Below are 27,524 nucleotides of genomic sequence, written 5' to 3' on the forward strand. Positions count from 1 at the left end.
TCATTAATGCCTTCCTCATTTAATAAGGATAAGGAATTAACAAGCATGGGGGAGGCTGAGGGAAGAAAACTGATCCAAATGTTGGTTAAAGAACTGGAACAGTGTTTGTGGAAATGTCAACTTGTGAAAAAACAACATGGGATATATTTTAGCATTAAGATAACTAGAGATTAATGACAGTATAAATGTGGCACTGAAGAATATGAATTACAGAGAACAGACTGCTTGACTATTAATAAAATGTGTGTTTATAAAATGAATTATAGAAATTCTAGCTCCACTATTTATAAAATCTATAAATTTATAAAAATTTGTAACTGTGACCTTGGGCAAGTTATTTATCACCTCATAGCTTATACATTCTCATTTTTTTTTTTTTTTTTTTTTTTTGCGGTATGCAGGCCTCTCACTGTTGTGGCCTCCCCCGTTGCGGAGCACAGGCTCCGGACGCGCAGGCTCCGGACGCGCAGGCTCAGCGGCCATGGCTCACGGGCCCAGCCGCTCCGCGGCACATGGGATCCTCCCAGACCGGGGCACGAACCCGTATCCCCTGCATCGGCAGGCGGACTCTCAACCACTTGCGCCACCAGGGAGGCCCTACATTCTCATTTTTAAAATGAGAATTCCTACTTCAAATAAGTTGTGTATCTTGAACTTAATAATACTTAAAAGGTATCTGGCACATAGTAAGCATCAACAATACTGGCTATTTTTATCACCACTAACATCATTATTCATGTTTGGAAATAAAAGTATACAAAAAGGGCCCCAAGTCTCCAAGTTTTAGGTGACTAGGAGGAGGGTGGTACAGTGAAGGGTAGAGTAATCTAGAGAAAGAACTGATTTGTTGGAGGAAAATGTGATTTCATTTTTGGAGGTGAATAAGTATGCTTTAAAGGCCTATGGCTTTTCTGAACACTTCTACAATCCGATCAATTTTGATCTACATGAAAGTTTTCTATGTGGATATTTTCTCAATAAATACTGTGCCTACTTCTCTTATTTACTGACATGCTGATACTGACACTTAGCTGGTTTCCTAGACTTGACCATCAGTTTCCACCAACTGACTTACAAACAAAAACTTTCTGAATTCTCCATGCTTCCTTCTAGGCAGGCATCTCCCTATAAGAAGTTTTAAACACAGCTATACCACTAACACCCCAACTTCTACCAATTCTTATCCAAACTCACTTCAATATATCCAGATATTTTAATGATGAAATATTAACCAGTTATAACATCACAATTCTTAACGTTTTCACACGTTCTAAACTTTCTAATACTAGTATTGAATTATAATAATAAAGGAAAATGTTTTAAATTAACTCTATGATAAATATACTTGTTCAGAAGTAAATATTTATAAGTTTTAGAATCAATGCCCTAATACATTAATACAAGGATACTGGTGATTGCTGAAAAAAATATTTACTTTTGATTCCTGAAAACACTGACTTATGAACAGAACTCAATAGTGAAGATTAATCAACCCCAAAGTTATATAAGCTACATTTTCCTAAGCTTAAGAATTATAAAAATAACCTTATATAATTCAACTTAAAAAAGAAACTTTTGGGCTTCCCTGGTGGCACAGTGGCTGAGAGTCCGCCTGCCGATGCAGGGGACATGGGTTCTTGCCCCAGTCCGGGAAGGTCCCACATGCCACGGAGCGGCTAGGCCCGTGAGCCATGGCCGCTGAGCCTGCGCATTCGGAGCCTGTGCCCCGCCAACGGGAGAGGCCACAACAGTGAGAGGACCGCGTACCGCAAAAAAACCCAAACAAACAACAAAAAACAACTTTCTCTTAAAAATTTCATAACTAAAATTTTCATTACATTTATTTATTTTTTTTTTCTGTTTTGCGGTATGCGGGCCTCTCACTGTTGTGGCCTCTCCTGTTGCGGAGCACAGGCTCCGGATGCGCAGGCTCAGTGGCCATGGCTCACGGGCCCAGCCGCTCCGCGGCATGTGGGATCTTCCCGGACCGGGGCACGAACCCGTGTCCCCTGCATCGGCAGGCGGACTCTCAACCACTGCGCCACCAGGGAAGCCCCTACATTTATTTATTATATGAAAGAAAAGGAGTAGGAGTAGGAACACTGGAAAATTATCTTTCACAGGAAAGACAATCAACACTTACACATAACTTACGTAGTTAAGGTATACTTACAGTGCATGTTTTTGTCTTCCTTCTCTTACAGCTTGAATATAGTATACCAAATTATCAAAGAAAAGCTTCATCATGTTCAGTTCTTTTTCTGCCCACCTGGACCAATTGAAAGAAGAAATAGTTTTAGAGGCACAGGGTAAGAGAATAAATCTATTCTAGAGCAGGAGAAAAAACTGTATGTAAAAAATTTTCAAAAGCAAAATCTATCAATTATCAAAAACTTACAAGTTCTGTTTATATTTGAATTGTGAAAAGATATAAAGCAGTGCACCTTAATTTATGAAGTTAAAGCACCACTGTGTTTTAATCTCAAAATACTCAACCTCTGTGAAGGGGATAAAATGTCTGGCAGAATGCTAATTATAAATGACTAATATGAGTTAATATTAAAAAACAGTACAGTACAGTCCATGTTAAGGATGGACTGTGTACCTTGGTCATTATTTAGCAGAGTGCCTGGCATACAGAACACATATAATATAAACTAAATGAATCAATCAGCTTGGTTTTTTTTACTGTCAATAACTGCTTATTTTTTAAAATAACTTATTTTAATCAAAGAAATATTCAGGTATCAAAATAAACTAGAAACAATAGAAGAAAAAAAGAAATAGTGATAAATACAATTAGAGATAGCAGGGTCCATAACTAACATAATCTATCTCACACAATATTTATTAGCATATATAACTACTATCATGTCGAAGTACTGAAATTCCAAAACTATAATTTAAATCATGTTTTTGCTATAGCCTTCTTTTCCAAATAAGTTACTCTTGCATTGCCAATCACTCACCAGTCTGTTTGCTGGTTACCTGAAGATTTACTAAGATACCAGAGATAATTTCCAATTTTAAAATATGGGCCGTAAGAGTTTAAGAGACAGTATGTACCAAATGCTGAGTGTTACTGCACATAATAGGTTCACACCAAGTGGAAGTTTTTGTTGTTATTGATGCCAACTACTCATAAGAGCTCAGTTCTTTTAAGTGATCCACTTGATAAGATTTAGGATACCAGTCTCATGTTGGAATTAACTGAGCTTATTTATATTTAACTTAAGGAACAAGCTAAAAGGGTTTTAACTCAATATACTTAAGTTCAGGTATACTAGATAAGTAACTGAATATTCGCAGCTTCACACTTCTGTAAGAATGTTATCTTTTGTTACTCCTTAATTCAAACCTCCTCACATGACTACAATACCAACTTGCCCAGGTAAGCTACAAGTGAATCACTTTAATACCTTTTTTTTTTTTTTTTTTTTGTGCAGTACGCAGGCTTCTCACTACTGTGGCCTCTCCCGTTGTGGAGCACAGGCTCCGGACGCGCAGGCTCAGCAGCCATGGCTCACGGGCCCAGCCGCTCCACGGCACGTGGGATCTTCCTGGACCGGGGCATGAACCCGTGTCCCCCGCATCGGCAGGAGGACTCTCAACCACTGCGCCACCAGGGAAGCCCCACTTTAATACTTTTGAATTTTGTAATTCAGCCATTTAAAAACCATGGGAAGAGAGTCAATGAAATAAAACTCATGGTACTCTTGTACTTAAAGGATGCTAAATGCTTTCCCCTACTCCTCTGTTTAGTATCTCAAAGAATTTTCTTGCACTCACAAATAGAATTGTCACTAGGGTCACACTGAAATAGTAACCAAAGAAAGAGACTTTCTAAGATGATTTTTAAAAAACAGTAATAGGGCTTCCCTGGTGGCGCAGTGGTTGAGAGTCCACCTGCCGATGCAGGGGACACAGGTTCGTGCCCCGGTCCGGGAAGATCCCACATGCCGCAGAGCGGCTGGGCCCGTGAGCCATGGCCGCTGAGCCTGCGCGTCTGGAGCCTGTGCCCCGCAACGGGAGAGGCCACAACAGTGAGAGGCCCGCATACCGCAAAAAAAAAATAATAATAATTAAAAAAACAGTAATAGAGGTTCAGGTTAAACAGATCCCCTATTAAAAGAAAAAAAAACAGCAAGGGCTATAACTCAGAAGAACTAACTTCATCTTATTTAGAACTATAGTACAGACTTCTAAGAATTTTTAAAATCATATTCATTTTGAAAGCAAGTATTCCTACTAACTAATCTTAGATTTGAGAAGGAATTAGATAAAACTCCATCCTACTTGACCTCACAAATAAATCCTTCAACAGGTCTAATTTTTCCTAAAATTTAAAATCTCTGAAATCTCTATAAAAAGTCTATTTTGAATAAAGCAAATAATACATTCTTAGAGGCTAATGAAGTGAGTGTGATAGCCAACTTTCTCTAGAATATTCTCAAACATTAGGTCAATATCACATCAAAGTACTATCCTTGAAAGAATTCTTTAACATTAATCATAAGTTCTCTATATATGTAAAGGAGTAATAGGGTGGTGTCAAAATTATCCCTAATGTGATGTAATGTCTAGAACCAACTCCTACTAATGGGAAACATTAAAGGCATCTTAGAGTGTTTAATGTGTGGATCTTCTTCAGGAGTCCTTTGCCATGGTCAGATACACTAAAAATCTTTACCTTAAAATTAAAGCATTAATTGCTACAATATTTTTCTCAAACTACAATGAGTACAAAGGTCAGACTTCCTGGTGACAGGGATATACATAATCTCCATGGGACTAAGTGGCAGAGACAGCACTCAGAAATCTAAGCAAACATTTGAATTACACAAAATTCAAATTTTCCTGGTGCAGAATAAAAGCTAGTAAGTTACTCAAAACCTTGTTTGATAATTATGACTGGGAAAAAATCTTTAAAATGAATACTTCTGTTTCTTTTATTTACTTACATTGTAATCCAATGTGTATCATAACTGCTCCCAAACTGCTGAAAAGTACCAAACAGTTTTGGAAGAAGACGAAGTGAAATTACTACTGATCTGAAACAGCAAAAACAGGTATTTATAGAATAAAATAATTTTAAATAGCATCAACAATTCTAGATCTTAACAGAAATTCAGCTATTTAAAATCTTAAATGCAAAAAGAGTTAAAGAACTTCACATACATTTCTATGCAAACACAAAATTTTTTCCTAAAGTATCAACTTATCATACACTGGGGCAAGAAATCCAAGTTTTAAAAACCCAATCCAAGACTTTTAAAGTAAAATATGCTATATAAATATCTGAGTATAAAAGCAGGTGAAGAGCATTTAAATATAAATTTTTTTAATGAAACTATTCTTTAACGAGTCATAGGTGCTTCTGAGGATTTAATCAAGGAAAACAGGAAGCAGCAGCTTGGGTAAATTATCTAGAGCAGGGCTTCTCAAAGTTTAGTGTGCACTTGATCCAGCTGGGGGGATTTTGTTAAAATGCAAATTCTGATTCAGTAGGTCTGGGGTAGGTTCAGGATTGCATTTCTAACAAGCTCACAAGTGATACTCAAACTGCTGGTTTGTGGACTACAAACAATAAATGTAGAGAACATTTTTCAAACTATATAAATTATCACTTTCTCCCTAATTCTCACTTAATATCATCTCCATCTAAATTGAGAATCACTGCATTATGAGCCATGCTAATAATAGAAGCACACCACATACCTCAAGTATAAAAGGGCCAAAAGGCAAAAGGAAATCATTCTAAAACCTCAAGAAGATCTGAGCATGTCTATCTTCTGGAAGAAAAGGGGGTACAGGGAACATAATGACATGCAAATCCCAGAAGTCCTAGTAGGCAAGAAGGTTGCCTGCATGAGCCTTGAAAGAAGCAGGACACACTCTAATAAAGTTACTGAATTTTTTTATTTTTAAGCTTAGGAGCCAATATTGCTTCATGAAAGACTTTTTAAAAAGAGAAAAAGTTGGCACCCTACCCACAAGTATGGAGTACAAATAAGTCCTCAAAAATGCCTCCTCTTTTTGAGAGTACCAGGGATATTCGAATACAGGGTTACACTTCTGAGTGGGAGGAAAACAGTGGCGAATGCTGAGTAGGAGAAACTACAAAACTTTATGTTTCTGAATAAAATCCAAAGTACTTAAATTTGACTACAAAGCCTTGTCTGATCTGTCCCCATTCCTTCTATCAGTCTAACCTATTCTCCTTCCCATCTTCCTTTTTGCTATTCCTTCAAAACACACGAGCACATTCCTGCCTCAGGGCCTTTGCTATTGCCTCTGCTTGGAATACTTTACCTAAATAGCTACCTGAAGGACTCCTTCCCTCACTTCATTAAGGTCTCCTCAACTGTCAACAGAAGGGATGACCCTGACAACTCTCTATTAAATAACACCCTTCCATTGCTCCACGAACCTCTATTATTCTTGCCTCCTTCCCAATTTTCCTTCATTCATCACCTAATGAATATTCCTTTATTTAATATGTCTACCACTAGAATGTGCTCGATGTGAGCAGACTGTCTTATTCATTAAAAATCCCTGCATATGGTGCATGCTAAGTATATATTTCCTTAAATAACAAGCCAGCAAAGAACTTAAAGGCAAGATTTTCAAGGAAGGAGGAAGACCAACAGTGTAAAATGCTATATTACAGTTATGAAGGAAAAGGATAGAAAAAATACTACTGAAGACAAAAGAAACAGCATGTTAGAAGAATGTCAGAGGATCAAAACAACATTAGTATAGATTAAAGAGTATATAGTGGACTTCCCCCATGGTCCAGTGGTTAACACTCCGTGCTTCCACTTCAGAGGGCACGGGTTTGATCCTCGTGGGAGAAGTTCCACACGCTGCAGTGTGGCCAATGATAATAATAAGTATATAGTGAAGCAACGAAGACAGTAAATGCCTGATATCCAGTAACTGCAAAGTAAATATTCTTTAAATATTCAAAAACATTTAAATTTTTAGTATACTTTTAAATATTAAAATATTTAATATTTTTCAACAAGTCACACAGAAGTGGTGCTTGGGAAGATAGACCAAGATAGATCAGGGGAAATCAATTTCAATTTTAGATTATTTATCTAAAATCCTTTGTCAAAGTTTCAGAAACATTAGCAGAGTTTTTCCTAAAAATTAAGACATAAAAAACTGGAATGAATATATATATATATTAATTTGACTTTAAAAGCATAAAATCAATGAGATATCACAAAGAAAAAAGGACAGAAAAATTTCACCTAAAATCACAAAAGCAAATTCCAAAATTGTTTGCCTAGTGTAATTTCAACAATACTTTTAAAATACAAAGAAACAAAGACTAGAGATACCATATATCACTAAAGCAAGTCTTATAGTGTGCAGCAGTTGTATATTTTCTGAAAATCTTATTATATTACCTCTTTTGCAGTCAATGGTGTTAAGAGTCTAGACTGTTTAAATTTACTTTCCAAATTTTATACAATAAACATGTTTTCATTTTATAAAATGTAATGTAGAAGCAAGCACATGATGCTTGACATTAGAGAATAGGATGCCAGGCATTGAGCAGGTATTGGTTGAGTTGAGTGAATAATTATGTGGTTCATGTAAAAGAACCCAAAACAGGATTGTAGAAATGGGGCTCGTCTTACCTCTACTCCTACCTAAGGGGAATGCTTTACTCCACAATTTATAATAAAAACACTGAATTATTAATAATTACATCTTACGTGACTACAACAGTTTTTACAAGTTTTTCCGAAGATTCAGAAAAACTCCATATTTTTCTCCTCAAAAAAAGATTTCAAAGAACAGAGAAGAGACATATTTTAAGTGCCATAAATTGAAGAATATAAGAAATGACCAAATCCAGAATCAAAGTGATACCGAAACTCTGGAACACTTTATTTAAACTGATACATTTGAAAGGAAAAATGATATAAAGTATTGATTATAGAATGAAAATTAGTAAAATATTTACAAACAGGGTAAGATCATGTATTTGTTTGTTGACAATAATAATTTATATTCCAATATTAAAGGAAGATCACATATACCAACTTACTCCAAGTAAAATTATATCATGCTGTACAGCAGAAACTAAGACAACACTGTAAATCAACTACACCCAATAAAAAATTTAATTTTTTTAAAATAAAAGAAATAAAATAATGTCATAGCACTTCTCCTGTAACAACTATGAGATATTACACCTTGACTTATCAACTTTTTTGCCCAAATAGTTTTGACTGCTGATATGCTTATGAAAAACATCAAAATTACTGTTATATTCAAACTTACATTCACAAATTCTTCCAAGAGTAAAAATTTCAAATACCAAACCACACAACCCTAGGCAACAATATGTTTAAGATGAAAAGGTTCAATGGTCTAGAGTAACAAGATACAGTCAGCCCACATGCAGGTTCCTCATCTGTGGATACAGAGCTAACTGTCCTACTCTATTTTATATAAAGGACTTGAGCACCTGAAGATTTTGGTATCTGCAGGGGGATCCTGGAACCAATCCCCCACAGATACAAAGGGATCACTACACTAATTTTAGACTCAAGAAAAATGCTATTACTACCTTAGGCTGCCCTGGTGCTTTGCTTGATACAAAGGTTTTGTTGCAACCTTTGCTGAAGCTTATTACTATACAATAGTGTGGTGTGACTCTAAGAATTACCAGTGTAACTTTATATTGCTTTAGTAGAATGAACACATTTGCTAGTAGTCTTCACAGTTAAAAGTTACATTTGAACGCTCTTTTCCTAATCCTAGACTCCATATTTGAAGAAGACTGGTGTGTTCTACAAAATGCTACTGTCTGTCTGTCTATTTATTTATTTATTTAAAAATATTTACTTATTTGGCTGCGTCGGGTTTTAGCTGTGGCACACAGGATCTTTGTTGCTGCATGTGGGATCTTTTTAGTTGCAGCATGCCAGATCTTTTAGCTGCGGCAGGCAAACTCTTAGTTGCGGCATGTGGGATCTAGTTCCCTGACCAGGGATCGAACCCAGGCCCCCTGCATTGGGAGCATGGAGTCTTAGCCACTGGACCAGCAGGGAAGTCCCTCAGTCATTTTAAACTATAGTATATACCAAGAGTTGACAAGAAATGCTGTATATAATATAGTCTTTACAGAGAGAAAACAAAAAAAAGTACATAGTACCATGCATTTCTTAATTATATGAACCTTTATTTATGTAAACAGAATCCCTGACACGTGAGCATTTTTTTTTCTTTTTTTTTTTTTTTTTGCGGTATGCGGGCCTCTCACTGTTGTGGCCTCCCCCGTTGCGGAGCACAGGCTCCGGACGCGCAGGCTCCGGACGCGCAGGCTCAGCGGCCATGGCTCACGGGCCCAGCCGCTCCGCGGCATATGGGATCCTCCCAGACCGGGGCACGAACCCGTATCCCCTGCATCGGCAGGCGGACTCTTAACCACTTGCGCCACCAGGGAGGCCCACACGTGAGCATTTTTACTTTTGTATTCAAAGGCAAAAAATTTCACACGTGGGTTAAACTACCTACTGCATAAAGAATGGCAAAAAAATAGCACACTGGATAGGTTCCCAGACAGAGTCTCAAATCAGTTCTCAAGAAGCCACAGAATTTCAGGAGGTACCTAGCCCAGGATGTGAATCTGCATGTGAACCTGCTTTCTAGTAAACATAAAACACCAAAGGGGCTGATTACAACCCAACTCCTCCTTCCACCCTACTCACTAGACAGCAGTCTTATCTCACTCACCCAAAGTAACAAATACCAAGCTGAAAAGTAATGGATTTTTCATTGTGGGAGCTACTGTCTACCTCATGCTCTCACTTTATGATAACATTCTGCAAACCAGTCTACTACGTGTTTCCGTGTGTAACTTTAAACCTCCTGCACCGCTGAAATGTTATATGCCTTATAAAACAATCTGCCTAAGGCTAAATGTGCATAAGGTACATGCTGCATGTTTAAATTGTTTTAAAGTGTAAACACTTTAAAAACTTTATAAAGTGTTTTAGAATGTTAACAGTGGGTTCCGTATAAATGGCAGAATTATGGGTGATTTATGGGAGACTTTTCCTTTTTCAGATCTCTATGCTTCCCAAGAAGTAATGAGCCCATATTACTGTTCAAAAGAAAGCTAAGTTCATTTTGTGAAATAAGCTGTAATAAGACCATAGAACAGCAAAAACAAACAAAAATTGGTGACAGGTCTATAAACCATGGCAAGTGAGGAACCAGAAGAAAAATTAAAAAGTCAACATAGAGGGGGCTTCCCTGGTGGCGCAGTGGTTGAGAGTCCACCTGCCGATGCAGAGGACACAGGTGCGTGCCCTGGTCCTGGAGGATCCCACATGCCGCGGAGCGGCTGGGCCCGTGAGCCATGGCCGTTGAGCCTGCGCGTCCGGAGCCTGTGCTCCGCAGCGGGAGAGGCCGCAACAGTGAGAGGCCCGCGTACCACAAAAAAAAAGAAAAAAAAAAGTCAACATAGAGAAAATAAAAAGAAACATAAAACCTGTGTAAATTACATAAAAAATTGACATCATCAAGAAGCAGACATCTGTGGGGTTTTTTCGGTCAAATGTCAGGAAAATGGTAAATGAGTTAAGATTTCAGTGGCCCATTTATTTCAACATAAGGAAGAGCTTTCCTATTAATATTAACACCCTTGTGCAACATTCCTTTCCTACTGTGATGGCAAACTCAGGGGGAGAGGAATCCTTGGAGATAGGATTCTTTTGTTCAGAATAGGATTTCTCAAACTCTGATATCAATACTGACATTTCACACAATTCTGTTGTGAAAAGCTGTCCTCTGCACTGAGGGATGTTTAGTAGCGTCCCTAGCCCAAAGTAACATCTCCAGTTCCACTCATTAATGTGACAACCAAAAATATCTCCAGATACTGATACTACCTAGGGAGAAAAAAATCACCTCCATTAAAACCCACTGGTTTAAATGTAAAATAGATAGCTAGTGGGAAGCAGCTGCATAGCACAGGGAGATCAGCTCGGTGCTTTGTGATCACCTAGAGGGGTGGGATAGGGAGAGTGAGAGGGAGACGCAAGAGGGAAGGGATATGGGGATAAAAGTATAAATATAGCTGATTCACTTTGTTATACAGCAGAAACTAACACAACATTGTAAAGCAATTATACTCTAATAAAGATGTTAAAAAAAAAACAAAACAAAACTAGTTTATCAGGACACTGGAACTAATAATGTTTAAAAAAATTAATTATTTTTCAGTTTGCATGATAACTTCAGTAAGTTCAGCTGGTATACACTGGATGTGTTACATATGTCACAGGCTAAAAAATGCCACTATGGCATATATGACCAATTAATAATAATAGGTCTAGCATAATACATCAACTGTCTGAGTAAACTGAGGCCAAAATTAACATCAACATAATAGTTATGTTTACTATATATCAATAAACCATTAAGTAACTATGATTAGGTATAGGATTGCCTCCAACAAATGAAAAATGCTTCAACTTCAAGTGATTTGGGAGTGAACAAATTAAAGCTTAATAAAAATCCAAATAGACAAATTTCCATTTTATACACAGAATTTTCCTTTTGTCTCTTTTACTCTTTTTTTTTTTTTTTTTTTTTTGCAGTACACGGGCCTCTCACTGTTGTGGCCTCTCCCGTTGCAGAGCACAGGCTCCGGACGCACAGGCTCAGCGGCCATGGCTCACGGGCCTAGCCGCTCCGTGGCATGTGGGATCCTCCCATGCCGGGACCAGGGCACGAACCCGTGTCCCCTGCATCGGCAGGCGGACTCTCAACCACTGCGCCACCAGGGAAGCCCCCTTTTGTCTCTTTTAAGCTACACTACTTAGAAAAATATATGCTCATTATGGAAAAATTAGAAAATCGAAAGCCATAAAGAAGAAAAAATTAACTGATTCCTCCCAGAAATAACCATTCTACAGTCTCACATATTGCTTGCAATCAAATTTTAACAAATGGGCCTATGAGTATATGCCCATATCATTATATAATCTTTGAAAACATTTGACTCTTAAAGCCTACATGATATTTCATCTTTCACATAGCTTTTTTCCTTTTCATTGAAGTAACATACATGAAAAAACATGTATAAACCTAAGTGACAGTTCAAAATATTAGGAGGTGAACATACCTGCGTAACATGCACCAACATCAAGAAAGAAATCATTACCAGCATCCCAGAAGCCTCGGGATATGCCCCCTTTCCAGTCACTAACAACCCAAGAGTAACCATTATCTTGACTATTAAATACAATAGTTTTCCTGATTTTCTTTTTTAATTTATTCATTTATGGCTGCATTGCATCTTCATTGCTGCGCGCAGGCTTTCTCTAGTTGCGGCGAGCAGGGGCTACTCTTTATTGCAGTGCATGGGCTTCTCACTGCGGTGGCTTCTCTTGTGGCGGAGCACTGGCTCTAGGCGTGCAGGCTTCAGTAGTTGTGGCACGCGGGGTCAGTAGATGTAGCTCATGGGCTCTACAGCGCAGGCTCAGCAGTTGTGGCACACGGGCTTAGTTGCTCTGCAGCATGTGGGATCCTCCCGGACCAGGGCTTGAACCCATGTCCCCTGCATTGGCAGGCGGATTCTTAACCAATGTGCCACCAGGGAAGTCCCAGTTTTCCTGTTTTTAAACTCTATATAAACAGAGTAATAGAAATATACTTCTTTACATCTGGCTTCTTTCACTCAACATTATGTCTGTGAGATTGAACCACACTATTCCATGCAGTTGTAGTTCTTTCATTGTTACTACTATATATATATACTATTTCATTCAACTAACAGTCCACAATTTAATTTTCCTTCCTATTCTTTTTTTGTCATTTGGATAGCAGTACAAAGAATAGTTATTTTGAATAATGCTTTTATGAACATTCTTGAATGTGTCTTTTGGTGACCTTCTGGATGTATTATTAAAAGGCACATACTTAGCAGTGGAATTGCTGGGCCACAGGATAGGCAGATGCACTTTTGGGGAATAAAAATTGATACAACTTAAAAAAGTGTTCATTAGCTTCACAAAGACTTTTAAAAGACAATTAACATTTTAGGGACTTCCCTGGTGGTCCAGTGGGTAAGACTCTGCATTCCCAATGTAGGGGGCCCAGGTTCAATCCCTGGTTGGGGAACTAGATCCTGCATGCATGTCTCAACTAAGTTCGCATGCCACAACTAAGAGTTTGCATGCCGCAACAAAGATCTCACGTGCTGTAATGAAGATCCCACACATAGCAACTAAGACCTGGAGTAGCCACAATAAATAAATAATAAATAAATATTTAAAAAAATATTTAAAAGACAAAACATTTTAAAACTAATTTCTATAATACCTATGTAAATGATGAAATATCATCCACCCATTAAAAGCATTCTTTTTAAAGAATATATGCCAAATGAGGCAACTGATCCACTAACAGGGGTCTATTAGTGGTTTCTTATACCTGCATGAATAAGCAGTTTTTCTATTGTGATTGTTCCAATTGTAGCCCTTTAAAGATCAAAAGAAGAAAATTAAATACTGCACATACTTTTTCTAATTAAATTAGGTAAAAAAATTTTTGAAGCAGTTAAATATTCAATAAAATTAGACATTTATATTGAGCCTGGGCAGAGGTAAGCTGAAAATATTAATATAATATATTCAATTAGGGGCTTCCCTGATGGCACAGTGGTTAAGAATCCGCCTGCCAACGCAGGAGACACGGGCTGGAGCCCTGGTCCGGGAAGATCCCACATGCCGCAAAGCAACTAAGCCTATGCGCCACAACTACTGAGCCTTCGCTCTAGAGCTCACAAGCCACAACTACTGAGCCCACGCGCCGCATCTACTGAAGCCACGCACTATAGAGCCCATGTTCTGCAACAAGAGAAGCCACCACAATGAGAAGCCCATGCACCGCAACAAAGAGTAGCCCCCACTCGCCGCAACTAGAGAAAGCCCACACGCAGCAACAGTCCCAACACAGCCAAAAATCATAAACAAAAAAATAAATTTAAAAATATATATATTCAATTAATAACTGAATTCACTATATCAGAGAATGGAACAATATTATCAGAGCAGTCTAAGGGAAACTGGAGACTGTATCAACAGAACAGAACTGAAAATCAAGAAACTTGTGGTAATTATTTGAGCCCCAATAAGAAGTATATAAATATATAGCAGAATTCAAACTAGGGAAAAAACACAACTAGTCTAATTCCTTGTGCACTACAGAAGTCAAAAGATCCACCCAGATGGAAGAACAATGCCATTATCAAAATGTTTATATTTCAGCTTAAGTTTAACTTCACTTATCATATTTAGCTACCTTTATATATAAGAGTTCAAGAACATTTAAACTGAAATCTGAAAATAGAGTAATCACCACCATGTTCCCAGAATCAAGAAGACAGTATTCCTTTGTCTATGTTGGAGGTGATCTAATCAAGAGTGCCAAAAAGTGCTGAAAAAAGCAAGACTGTGTGATAACATATAAACCCTGTGGGGGAAAACAGTTTAGAACTAATATAAAAACTACAATTACTAAAAAAAAAAAATAGGTTGGTAACGGTACATTAAATGCTATGAACCCACCATATCTAGGTCAATAAGAATACTGATTATGAATTTGATTATTGCATAAAAAATTTTAAGTTCCTATTTACCTGTTGTTTCCTAAATTTTCAAGGCAACCTTCAATGAATCTCATTCGAATCTGTCTATCCGTAAACCAACATACTAAGGAACAGAGAAGTTTCTCTGCTTCATTTATTAATCCTTCAGAAAGATTAACCTACAAAAAATGTATATACATAAAGTTACTGTTTATACTGAATGCATTTTGCTGTAATTTTGTAGTCTTTTGGGTTTATTAAATAACTTACTGCATCATCATCTTGGACTATATCCCACAACAAAGTGTTTCCTTTCTTGCAAACGTTATCCAAATTAATGTCTGTTACAGCATTACTGCTGAATTGATGTTTATGAACTGTAGGTCCTGAAGGGGCAAAATATAACACACTATAGAGGAATGCAGTTGACTGAAATTGTGAAGTGAACTACAGCATTAATAAAGTTAACAAATTCAAAGTGAAGTATAACAATAAATCTCTTCTTACATCACAAGATAAATACAAGATTAACACAGTTGCTTTATGAATGAGACAGAATAATACTGTTTAGAGTCTGATACTACTAAAGTAAAATAAGAAAAGTTTTCATAGCCTCTCCACTATTTCATAGCCTCCTCACTATTACTAATAAGTATGATTATTTAATGTTTTCTACATGTCAAGAGAACTGTATATAAATATTTGAAACCCAAATTAAACATTAAGAAGAAAATTTAACCGAATTAACTATATAGCCAAGGGACGTTCCTCTAAATGACCTTCTGTAAAGTGTCTTACACCTAAAGATTTTTTTAATTGAGATGATTTACTCAAAACATTCAATTAAATTCAAAGCATCTATTATAATAATTCAGACTTTGAGTGCCAGACTATGAATTCTCCCTAGCTGTTATATTAAGCAAAAATGCTTCTTTGTCTTTAACAGCTTTACCATGAGATTTCCCTCTTAAACTGTACATATACATTGATTTCATTAAAATGAGAATTATGCAACCTTCACCATAATTCCGTTTTAGAACACTTTCACCACCCTAAAGCATTCCCTCATACCTAATTACATTTAATCCCTGATCCCATTCCCGAGCCCTAGTCTGTTCTTCCATCCCCATAAATTAGCCTTTTCTAGAAATTTCATATAAATGGAATCATATGTATATGTATGACTGATTCACTTTGTTATAAAGCAGAAACTAATATAAATAAATAAATAAATAAATAAATAAATGGAATCATACAATACACACATGCATAGTCTTATGTCTGACTTTGTTCACACTTAGCAAAATGTCTGAGGTTCATCCATGTTGAAGCACCTATCAGTAGTGTGTTCCTTTTAAATACAGAATAATATTCCATTACATGAAAATATTGTTTATATATCTACCAATTACTGAAAATTTGGATAGTTTCCAGTTTTTGTCTAATATGAATAATGCTGCCATAACACTGACGTAACCAGTCTTTGTGCAGACATATGCTTTCTTTTCTTTAGGGTAAATACTTAGAAGTGGAATTGTTGGGTCATTAGGTAAACACGTATGTTTAAAATTTGAAGAAACTGCCAAACTGTTTTTCAACACATAGGTATGGTCGCTCTTTTTAATTTTAGCCATTCTAATAGATGTGCAGTGGAATCTCATTCTGGTCTTTAATTTTAATTTCCCTAATGACTAATGATGCTAAGCCTCTTTTCATGTGCTTATTAGCCATTTGTGTACCTTCTTTGGTGAAATAAATCAATTCCCAATTTTTAATTAAGTTGTCTTACTACTGAGTTGTAAAAGTTCTTATATGGTCTGGATACAAGCCCTTTATTAGATACATGATTTGCAAATATTTCTCCCAGTTTGTAGCTTGACTTTTTAAGTTTGGGGTTTGTTTGGTTTATTTGTTTTGGTATTTACTTTTTAAAATTAATTTTATTAAAATACAATATAAATACATAATCAAGATCCAGAACATTTCTATCACCCCAAAAAGTTCTCATGTGTCCCTTTACAATCAATCCCCACCACCAATCACTGAGTAGATGTCAATCATTAGAAATTACTTTAGGAAATTTTAGAAGTGCATATAAATGATATACAGTATGTATTCTTCTGTCTAGCTTCATTTGCTTAGAATGTTTTTTGATATTCAGCCATGGTGTTGAATGTATCAGTAGCTCTCTCCTTTTTATTCCACTGTGAATATACAACAATTTGTTTATCTACCAGTTAATTCCAGCTGAGGTTCATAAATGAAGCAGTTATGAACATTCAGGTACAAATCTTTTTGTGGACGTATGTTTTCATTTCTCTTGGGTAAATACCTAGAATAGGAATTGCTGGGTCATATGGTAAGTACAAGTTTAACTTTAAAAGAAACTGCTAAAACAGTACTCTAAACTGCCTGTACTATTTTAAGCTCCTTCACAGCAATGTATGAGAGTTGTAGTTGCTCTGCATCCTTAGCGTCATTTGATATCATTAAGTCCTTAATTTTTTACCCATCCCAAATGAGTAGAAATATCCAGTTGTAGTTTTAATTTGAATTTCCCAGATGACTGTAGATATTGAACATCTTTTCATGTATTTACTGACCATTTTTATATCTTCTTTTATGAAGTAACTAAATTTATTCATACCTGTTGTCCATTTTTAAATTGTATTGTTTGTCTTACTGTGTTGGAAGAGTTCTCTATAGTATTAAATACACAGTAATACAAGGTAGATTTGGAGAGCATTAATACGTCTAATATTTTGCTCAATTTCTAACTTCATATAGTAAAAAAAATATGTACTGAATAAAAGGAAAATGGGTTAAGAATAGAAGAATGGTGAAAATTTAATAAATATGGTATAAAATTAAATTGATGGATATGGACCTTTAAACTGCCAATTCTAGAACTGTTTTCCCTCTTAATTTTTCTCCCTTTCCTCCTTTATCTCCTACTATTCTTTAACCTCTTCTAACCTCTATTCTTTAGAGTTTGGTCATGTCCTATCATCTTTTTAAGACTGATTTAGAGTGATTAGAACCATCGTTTTTTGAACATTTTCATCACCCCAGATGAAAGAAACACCTCACCCTTTAGCAGTCACCCGTCCTCTTATTTCTCCCAATCCTCACTAGCCACAGGGAACCACTAATCTATACTTTCTATCTCTACAGATTTGCCTATCTTAGTCCTTTTATATAAATGGAATTATACAACATGTGATTCTGTGTAATCTCCTACTTTTAAGTCCTAAGATTTCTGAATATAAAATCTAATGCAGCCATATATTTTCTCAAATACAAAGCTATAATTTTTATACATATTATTTTTTATTTCTTTTCCTTGTTAAATATCTCTTAATGGAACTGCAGCCTTCATATTCATGATGGAGTATTCATAATAATTTCATTTCCTTGGGGAAAAACTATAATATGAAAATTATTTGGCAAAAACATTGAAGTAACAAAACATTGACTGTTGATTCCTTTTAACAATGTGTTATATAAATTATTCCTATTTTAAATAAAGGAATATATTTTACTTACTACAGAACCTTACCTTGACTAAGATGTTCATGGTAAATAGATGCTAAATTGGGAAGATGTTGTTGGAGATGAGATGTTAGCTCTGCATGTGAATTAATCTGAACTAGCTCCTCTTCACACCCAGATTCTTCACCATCAAAATCAGCCATGTTTTTTTCTGATTTTGCACTGACCTGGGAGCTGCTGCAACTGACATCATCTGCACTTAGCATATCATCAACCATATGACTATAACACAGAGAGGAGTACAAAGTTAGCAATTACAAATTTAAACACACATTGTGAATCACAAAAAATATCTCTCAAAACATTTGGCACAAGTTACAACCCACTCAAGAATAAAGCTACATTTGTTTGTTAACAATATGGAATATTGACAGCTTTACAAAAAATAAAAAGCCCACAAAGTCAGCACTATATATTAATTATACAATATATACCTACATATTATCTGGCCCATCAACACACTTCACTAAAACAACTTCAAAGAGAATAATTTTAGGAAAAAAAAATAGTAAACTTAACTGTTAGATAATTTTTTTATAAACTCAAATCTTAAAGTGAAACCTTAAAATTTATTTACATTTGCTCATCCAACTGCAGAATCAAGTCAGATAAGGAAAAAAATTTCAATTTACAGCTGCAATCTAGATGTGGTTAGTATTAATTGAGGGACTTTTAACTCAATAAACACCTATTAAGCCCTCCTTTCTAAAACATACCATATGGGGTGCTCTAAGAATGTAAAGACAAAATGATAAAAATAACACGAAGAAGAAAAGTTCAGGATTGATTTAGAGACTCACAAATGGTACCCACAGACAGAGAACATGGAAATGGCTAACATAAAAAAAAAAAATCATTAGGTCTTTTCAGGTAGAGGGTTGGTGTGAACACTAAAAGAGATTTACAATGTAACAAACTGAACATATTACCCTCCTCAGTTTTATGAACTAATTGCTTTGTCTTCAGTATGTCCTGGGGAGAACTCTGAATGTGCATTTCTGTAATGTCAGACCATAAACCAGTGGTTCTCAAACAAAAGGCCAAGGGGACATCTGGCAATGTCTAGAGACAATTTTTGGTTATCACAACTTGGGAGATTCCTCTAGTATGTAGGACTAGAGGCTAGGGATGCTGCTAAACATCCATCCTACAATGCAGAGGGCAGCATTCACATTGCTGTAAATCCAAAACACAGAATTACCTGGCCCAAAACATCAATACTGCCAAGACTAAGAAACATTACTGTAAACTCATATGGGTCAATGATAAGAAGAAAAAGGCAAAGGAAATAAAGTAGGAATATGTATGGATGTGTAGTTCTCCCAAACAACCATATTAAATTCTGAAAGGCCTGGCAAATAGTCAGGTTTAAGATAAATCCTGATAAACTGCATATCCCTATTTCATCATTAACTCAAATATTACTACTTGCAATGACAGTAATAATAAATAGCAGCTAATATTTATTAAGTTCTTATTATGTGCCAATCATATCAGCCCATGAAATGCTCACAATAAGCCCATGAGATAGGTACTATTGTCCCTATTTTATAGATGAGAAAATGATAGTAAGAACTACTGAGTACCTTGCCCAATACTGTAACACTAGTAAATGACAGAATCACTATTAAACACCATAGGTGTATTTCACAGATAATCAAAAAGCTTTATGCTGAGGCTTTATCCTTACTAACATCCTAAAATTAGAATGTGCATAAAATTTCCCTTTTCATAATCACACTTTAATGGAAGTTTCCACAAGCAATTTACTATCTACTATTAGGCAATTATTACAAGGAGCTGAAGATCTAGATCTGTGTTGTCCAATACAACAGCCACTAGCCACCTGTGGCCACTGCACATGTAAAAAATGGCTGGTCTAAATGAAGATGTTAGGAGTAATAAATATACACAGATTGAAGATCTAGTACAAAAAAAATTTTTATTAAAAATTTTACACGGACTACATGTGGATATATGATATTTTGGATATTACTGCTTTAAATAAAATTTATAATTAAAATTAATCTTATCTGTTTCATCTTGCTTTTTAAAATGTGCACATTAGAAAATTAAAAATTGGGACTTTCCTTGGCGATCCAGCTGTTAAGACTCCATGCCTCCACTGCAGTGGGGCATGGGTTCGATCCCAGGTCGGGGAACTATGATCCCGCAAACTGCAGGGTGTGGCCAAAAATAAATTAGTTAATTAATTAAAATTAAAAATTACATACTTATGGCATGCATTTGTAGCTTACATTATATTCCTATTGGACAGCACTGATCTAGAATATATCGCAATTGAATAAATATAGGCTATAATTAACTCCTTAAAGGAAAATGTAAGCTGTTTTATTTTTAGGTAGACTTACCCATCGTGGTGGTGATGATGGTGGTGGTGGTGGTGATGATGCTGTGGACCAATAAACTGCCGACAATTAAATAATTCATTCCCAATAGTCTCCCCAAGAAAGTCCCCAGTGCGTGTAATACAAGATTCCTGAGATGCTTGTGCTATATGAGCAGCATTCATTTCCCCTGAAATATCATGTTCTGGGTCTTCAGAGTGTGAACAGGCATCTAGCATTCGTATTCGATTATCTACTGATGGCACTGACTCAGTGTTAAAAACCAGGTCCTTTCCTGTTCCATTGCTTGTCCCGCTTCTTTCTGACGGACCTTGAGAATCCCCTAAGCAAATGCCTGCTTGACTTTCTAATTTCCTGTTCCGATGATCTGTACCACAACTGCTTTTAGGAGGATTATGACCATGATCATCATCTTCATCTTCTTCTTTAAGGGCTTCAATATCTGCAATGTCTTCTGACTGTACCTCACTGCCAGGGCTCCCTGCTGACTGGCTTGCATGGCTAGAATTCACCTCATTGCTAGATCCATCACTATGTCCACTACTGCTACCAGGACCACTGCTTCCATCTTCACCACTGTTGGCAGTTTCATCAGAACTTCCCTGCATGGATTCCTACATTTAGAAACAAAGAGATTTAAATAAATATTTAAACTCGTAAGAAAAAAGTAAATGACATTAACACACTGTACTTTTTTAAAAGGCTGCCACAGTCCTGACAAAATTCATTGAACAATACAAAATGGAATTAAAAACTCAAAGAAAAGTAAAGAACCTCAATGATACTTAAAAAGATAGGAAAGGCCTCAACTGGCATCATGTTTATATTCCCAGTTCAAAGGATAAACATGGCACAAACCCCAAAATCAAAAAATCTCTTTAAAGCAGGAGGAAAAAGTATTTTCATACCTCTGTATCTGAAAGTCGCTGCTGCACATGTTTGGTTCTATTAATAAGTTGCTCATCCATTTCAATGTCACTGCCTCCACTTTGATGGGTATCGCTGTTATCACTGCTTTGAGGACTGGCTGCAGGTGACCCTATATTAAAATGATGGGTTTTTTTTACTTCTAACTTGTATTAACATGTATCTATCAGAATGTTATCCTTTGATTCTTTGATATACCAAAGCTTCATGCTAAGTAGCCAAAAATATAATCTGGAAATATGTTAACATTTGCCAATCATTTCTAAAGAAGATATACATGATTTCAATTAAAAGTCAGGATACTAATGATTTCAGCAAAAAGGGTAAGTAAGATAGATAGGTAGTCAGGATTTACATCTCCTATGCAAAATGAACTTTATGACTGTGATACAAATATATTATATAAAATTAATTAACTCTAGATGATCATCAAAATAAAACTACAAGTCATCTTGCCATACATTTCTAAGACTCAACTTACAAGGTGATGGTGCAGCTCTTCTGAGCTCTTCATCCTCTGAAGGAAAAGGAAAAAACAGGATGGAAATAATCTAAGTGACTGAATTTCTTTGGGGCACATATCAGTTGTTTTTATTACATAATCAACAAGATATAGGTAGGGAAACCTGCAATAATGTAAGTCCCCACCACGTGTCGTAGTACTTGTGGGTGCCTGCACAGGAATGCCTAAGAAAAGGGTAGTATATGATGTCAGGAAACAAAAAGAGGGGTAAAGCTGATAAAGTTTTAGGAAACCCTAGAAAGCTATACATGTAAAAGCACACATAAAATACCTGGAAAGACAGAAAACTTTGAAGTAGAAAACACAGAAAGAGAAATGTATCATCATGTCTTATTCTCAAAATTATTTCTAAAAGAAATCATGTTGACTGTTTTCTAACCAAAAGCTCTAAAGCTTTTATGACATAGTTTTTTTTCTTAAAAGAACACTAATGAAAGAAGATCCAGTTAACTACTGAAACATTATTGTTGTTGTTTGAACAGTAAACCAAAAACATGAGCTAACCCCAATTTATTAACATTTTAAGAAAACCAACACCTCCCTTTCCAACTTATTTCAAAATTGAGATTAAACTGAAACTAATTTGCAGAAACTATTTCAAATTTGAGTTATAAGCTATGAACAACTTACTTCAAATTACATTATACTTTACTAACCTTTCTTATTTCCAATGGGAAGATTAGTGTTTAGTAAAGACGCAAAAGAACTCTGTTTAGATAGCTGGGCCTTAGCTGCTAGCGCATTATTCCACAATGCTTTAATTAACATCGATGCCAAGTACAGTGTCTTTAAAAAAAAAAAAAAAAAAAAAGAGGAGAGGTTGAAATTAGAGGTTTTAGGAAATACTGTAACAAATTTAATATCCTTTTGCCTAACTGAAATGCCAACAGTAATAAACTACAAGTTAAATCATCTGAATCACAAATAAATTTTCACTTTACAAAAAAAAAAACATTATGTTTTGAATGAGTTACCTGTTCAGTATGAACACTTGGTTCAAGAGTTGAGACCAGATTAAGAAGATGTCTAAGTGGTACTGGATCCAAATTCTTGATGAGTGAAGGAAATAAGTCATGTATATACCGACTACAGTGTTTCAGCTAGAAAATAATAGTAGAGACAATAGTCAAAAGTAACCACACTACATAAATAAATAACCTGACACCAAAAAAGTTATATAAGTTTAAAAGTGAAGAAGCTGGCTAGTACACTGATATTTTTTAATATATTAGTAAAATGTTAATTACCAAATGTCATAAATCGCAGTACATAAAACTGTGAAAATAAAATTCCACTTAAGCAGAACTTCACTTTATCCAAGCAAACCACAAGCATAATTTATTAACCTCAAGAAGGAAGCCTGCAATAGTCTCTGGAATCCAAGTATAAAAAGGATTCCAGGGCTTCCCTGGTGGCGCAGTGGTTGAGAGTCCACCTGCCGATGCAAGGGACATGGGTTCGTGCCCCGGTCTGGGAAGATCCCACATGCCGCGGAGCGGCTGGGCCCGTGAGCCATGGCCGCTGAGCCTCCGCGTCCGGAGCCTGTGCTCCACAACGGGAGAGGCCACAACAGTGAGAGGCCCGCATACCGCAAAAAAAAAAAAAAAAAAAGGATTCCAATTAAATTTAGGAACATATCACTAATATAAAAACAAGTTTGGGCTTCCCTGGTGGCGCAGTGGTTGAGAATCCGCCTGCAGATGCAGGGGACATGGGTTCGTGCCCCGGTCTGGGAAGATCCCACATGCCGCGGAGCGGCTGGGCCCGTGAGCCATGGCCGCTGAGCCTGCGTGTCCGGAGCCTGTGCTCCGCAATGGGAGAGGCCACAACAGTGAGAGGCCCGCGTACCACAAAAAAAAAAAAAAAAAAAAAAAGTTAAATATTTAATTAAAATGTAGGCAATAAAAAATAAAATAAATTACAATTAGGAGAGAAAACCAAATAAATATTATTTTTTAAGTGTACAGTAGACCCTTGAACAACATAGGTTTGAATTGTGTGCATCCACTTATACAAGGTTTTTGGGGTTTTCTTCTACTAAATACATACTACAGTACTATATGATCCACAGATATGGAACTGTGGATACGGAAGGCTAACGGTAAAGTTACACATGGATTTTCGACTGTGGAGAGAGCTGGCGTCCCTAATCCCCATGTTGATCAAGGATTGACTGTATTATATTTCTCACATTAAGTGGTTATAAAGCATTTATATAACATGGTCATTAATTGAAATACAGTACAAAATAGAAACCCCTTTATAATCAAGGTCTACATAATATAAACTAGGAAAGTCTCCTTTGTTATACTAAACAGAATTATGTAAATATGAGGGAAAATATAATATTTACAAAGATATGACTACTAAATATTACAATGTCATGTAAAATAAGCATATTTTACAGCTACAAAGGTGCTAACTGATAAATCAAGATACAGCAACAAATCTGAGTTGGTCAGAAATACCCAATTTCAGGACTCCAAAGGTAAAATGTATCCTACTTATCTACAATACATAAAAAAAAATACATAAATGTATCCTACTTATCTCAAAAGGTAAAATGTATCCTACTTATCTACAATTCTTATCTATAAGAAAATGTAGATTTTTCTATTCTAAAACACTGACTTTTATATTTTTCAGGTGTAAATCATATAAACTCTCTTCTACTGCATCATCTTATCAGGGTAAATATATACAACCTAATTCTGAAACAGAAGGTAAAATAAAATAACACTGGAAGAATTCCTCTATGTTGAGGTAACTTCTAATAAACTACACTATTTATTTCAATGCTACTATTAAATTCAACAGTATTCTTTACACAACTGCAGTGCTTTAAGACCAAAAACATCATTTGATTTTGAGAAGTGGATCATCAATTATAAGTCTGCCGATTTTACAGATCTCACCTAAGAATATTTTAATATAGTATTAATTAACATTATAATTGGACTGTACTAACAGTTTATACTTGCTTTTTGTCAAGAAGTAACTATCAGATTTACACTTTTCCTAATGAAAATGTGATTAAAACATACTGTGTGATAAATTCCTGATTTGTACCAGCGTAAATATCAATAAAATGGGATTTTCATAATAGATATAATTTTGGTTATTTTTAAGTAACAAGACCCATAAAAGATAATTACATAATCCTGTAACTGAGGCAAAAGACACATAAGGCTCTTTTCAAGATGCACTTTATGAAGACACATCCAAAAGTCAGGAAAAAAATATTAAGATTCACGGCTTTAGTTCCTGGTAAAAATGGCAGTGTGGAGTTGGTTCACAGACTCTTCTTAACTAGTTATTGAAAAGAAAAGAGAAGAAAAGAATGTCAGGGAAGATGGCAGAGCAGGAAGTGCCAGGAATCCAGCTCTGTACATAGAAAGCAACTGTACTACTACTGGCAGAAACTGTCTGATGTAACTATTCTGAAACTCTGGAATAGCCAATTTGAACTCTTGTGCTTCCAAAGGAAAGCTTGGCTGGTTAACTGTTGTTAATGTTGGCCAATTTCAGCCTTCAGTGTGATAGCAGCTACCCATTTCCTACTCCTTGACCCTATGGCAGGCAGCTGTGGGGACAGCAATATATGACTCTGGTACAGTTTGTTAGAGCCATGGGTGGGCAATAATGATCTTGTCCAAATAATAATGTCCAAATAACAAACTTCTGTGTTCTGAATTCGGATTACTACATCTGATGGGTGAGGTGCAGGCACAGAGGTTAGCTGCCATTGTTTCAACCCAAATAAGCGAGAGTGACTACTGGGGGAATTAAAGGAGCCACACCAAGGTTTTTTTTAGACACTCAATAACAACCAAATATGTAGAACAACTTAGAAAGGTACTGCACATTCCCAGGGAAAGACAGAGCTCAGAAAAATACCTGAAAAGACCATGAGCTTTCACATTAGATCATTTTTAGGCTAGGGATCAATTAAAAAAGAACAAACTCTGAGAAAAGAAGAGAATCTCTTTTCCAAAGTTACCATATTATAAAATTCAATGTTTTCAACCAAAAAAAGAAGAAAACCAACACAAAGTATAAAAAGAAACAGGAAAATACGGCCCATCCAAATAAATAAAATAAATCAACACAAATGTACCCGTCATTTGTAGAATGCTCACCCATAGGAATTACTAGACAAAGACCTTAAAACACCTACCCTTAAAGATGTTAAAAGAGCTAAAGGAAAAGGATGAAGGCTGGAAAACAATGCATGAACAAAATGAGAATATCATTAAAAAGACAGAAATTATAAAAGGGAGCCAAAAAGAAATGCTGAAAAGTAAAATAACTAAAATAAAATATACACTAGAGAGGCTCAAAAGCAGATCTGAGCAAGCAAAAGAATAAGCAAACTTGAAAACAGGACAACTGAAGAAAATAGGACAACTGAAATTACTGAATCTAAGGAACAGAAAGAAAAAAGAATGAAGAAAAGTGAAGAGAGTCTAAGGGAACTGTGGGACACCACCCAGTCTACCAATACACTCGTTGTAGAAATCCTAGAGGAAAATAAAGGTACACAAAGTATATTTAAAGAAATAATGTCCAAAAGCTTCTCAACTTGAGGAAAGACGTAAGTCTACAAATCCAAAAAGTTCAACACACTCCCAGTAGGATAAACTCAGAGTTATACCAAGAGATATTATAATCGAACTGTTAAAAGCCAAAGACAATGAAATAATCGTGAAAGCAGGAAGAGATAAGCAATTCACATAAAACAGATACTCAATAAGACTATCAGCCAATTTCTAATTACAAACCTTGGAAGCCAGAGGAAGAAGGATGATATATCAAAGGGTGAGAGAAAAAACTTTCAACTGAGAATTCTACAATTGGCAAAATCTGTCCTTAAATAATGAGAAATTAATACATTTCCAGATAAACAAAACTTGACCTACAACTAGACCTGCCCTGCAAGAACTGCAACAGGAAGTCCTTCAGAATAAAATGAAAGGAAGCTAGACAACAGTGAAGAAATAAATATCTAATAAAGGTAAATATATAGATAATTAAAAGCTAGCATTATTATAGTTTTCATTTCTAACTCCATTTTTTAATTCCTACATGATTTAAAGAACAAAAACAACAAAAATTATTATTCTATACAATTGGGCACAAATTATATAAAACTGCAATCTGTGATATTAATAACAAAATAAGGGGGATGGAGCTGTACAGAAAGTTTTCGTATGGTATTTAAGTTGGCATAAATTCAAATTAGATTGTAAGAACTTCAATATGTCAAATGTAATTACCACTTTATACACAAAATATCTATAAAATACACACAAAAGGAAATGAGAAGGTAATCAAAATATTTCACTACAAAAAAAATCAACTAAAAAAAGAAGGCAGTAATGAAGGAAAATAATGGACAAAAATACTATAAAGACTTATAAAAAACAAACAGAAAAATGGCAGAATTAAATTCCTCTTTGAGTAATTACTTTAAATATAAATGGTTTGGGAAGAGAGATAAATTAGGAGTTTGGGGATTGAAATATACACA

The 27,524-nt window shown here is 35.7% G+C and overlaps 1 protein-coding gene across 4 annotated transcripts in view; it reads right to left on the minus strand.

The window, feature by feature from the left end:
* Positions 1 to 27,524, minus strand: part of USP34 (ubiquitin specific peptidase 34) — a 243,180-nt gene that overhangs the window by 116,878 nt on the left and 98,778 nt on the right. For 3 of the 4 annotated variants that reach the window (XM_060117860.1, XM_060117858.1, XM_060117861.1), the window contains 10 exons: positions 22,969 to 23,094; positions 22,651 to 22,780; positions 21,953 to 21,988; positions 21,453 to 21,583; positions 20,548 to 21,158; positions 18,183 to 18,397; positions 14,894 to 15,009; positions 14,675 to 14,802; positions 4,962 to 5,051; positions 2,174 to 2,269 (listed from right to left, as the gene is read on the minus strand). In XM_060117860.1, the coding sequence (XP_059973843.1) occupies positions 2,174 to 2,269; positions 4,962 to 5,051; positions 14,675 to 14,802; positions 14,894 to 15,009; positions 18,183 to 18,397; positions 20,548 to 21,158; positions 21,453 to 21,583; positions 21,953 to 21,988; positions 22,651 to 22,780; positions 22,969 to 23,094 (1,679 nt within the window). The remainder of the gene's footprint in view (positions 1 to 2,173; positions 2,270 to 4,961; positions 5,052 to 14,674; positions 14,803 to 14,893; positions 15,010 to 18,182; positions 18,398 to 20,547; positions 21,159 to 21,452; positions 21,584 to 21,952; positions 21,989 to 22,650; positions 22,781 to 22,968; positions 23,095 to 27,524) is intronic. The other variant, XM_060117859.1, reaches the window with a different exon arrangement.

Source organism: Mesoplodon densirostris, chromosome 14, assembly GCF_025265405.1.
Source record: "Mesoplodon densirostris isolate mMesDen1 chromosome 14, mMesDen1 primary haplotype, whole genome shotgun sequence".
Classification (NCBI taxonomy): Eukaryota; Metazoa; Chordata; class Mammalia; order Artiodactyla; family Ziphiidae; genus Mesoplodon; species Mesoplodon densirostris.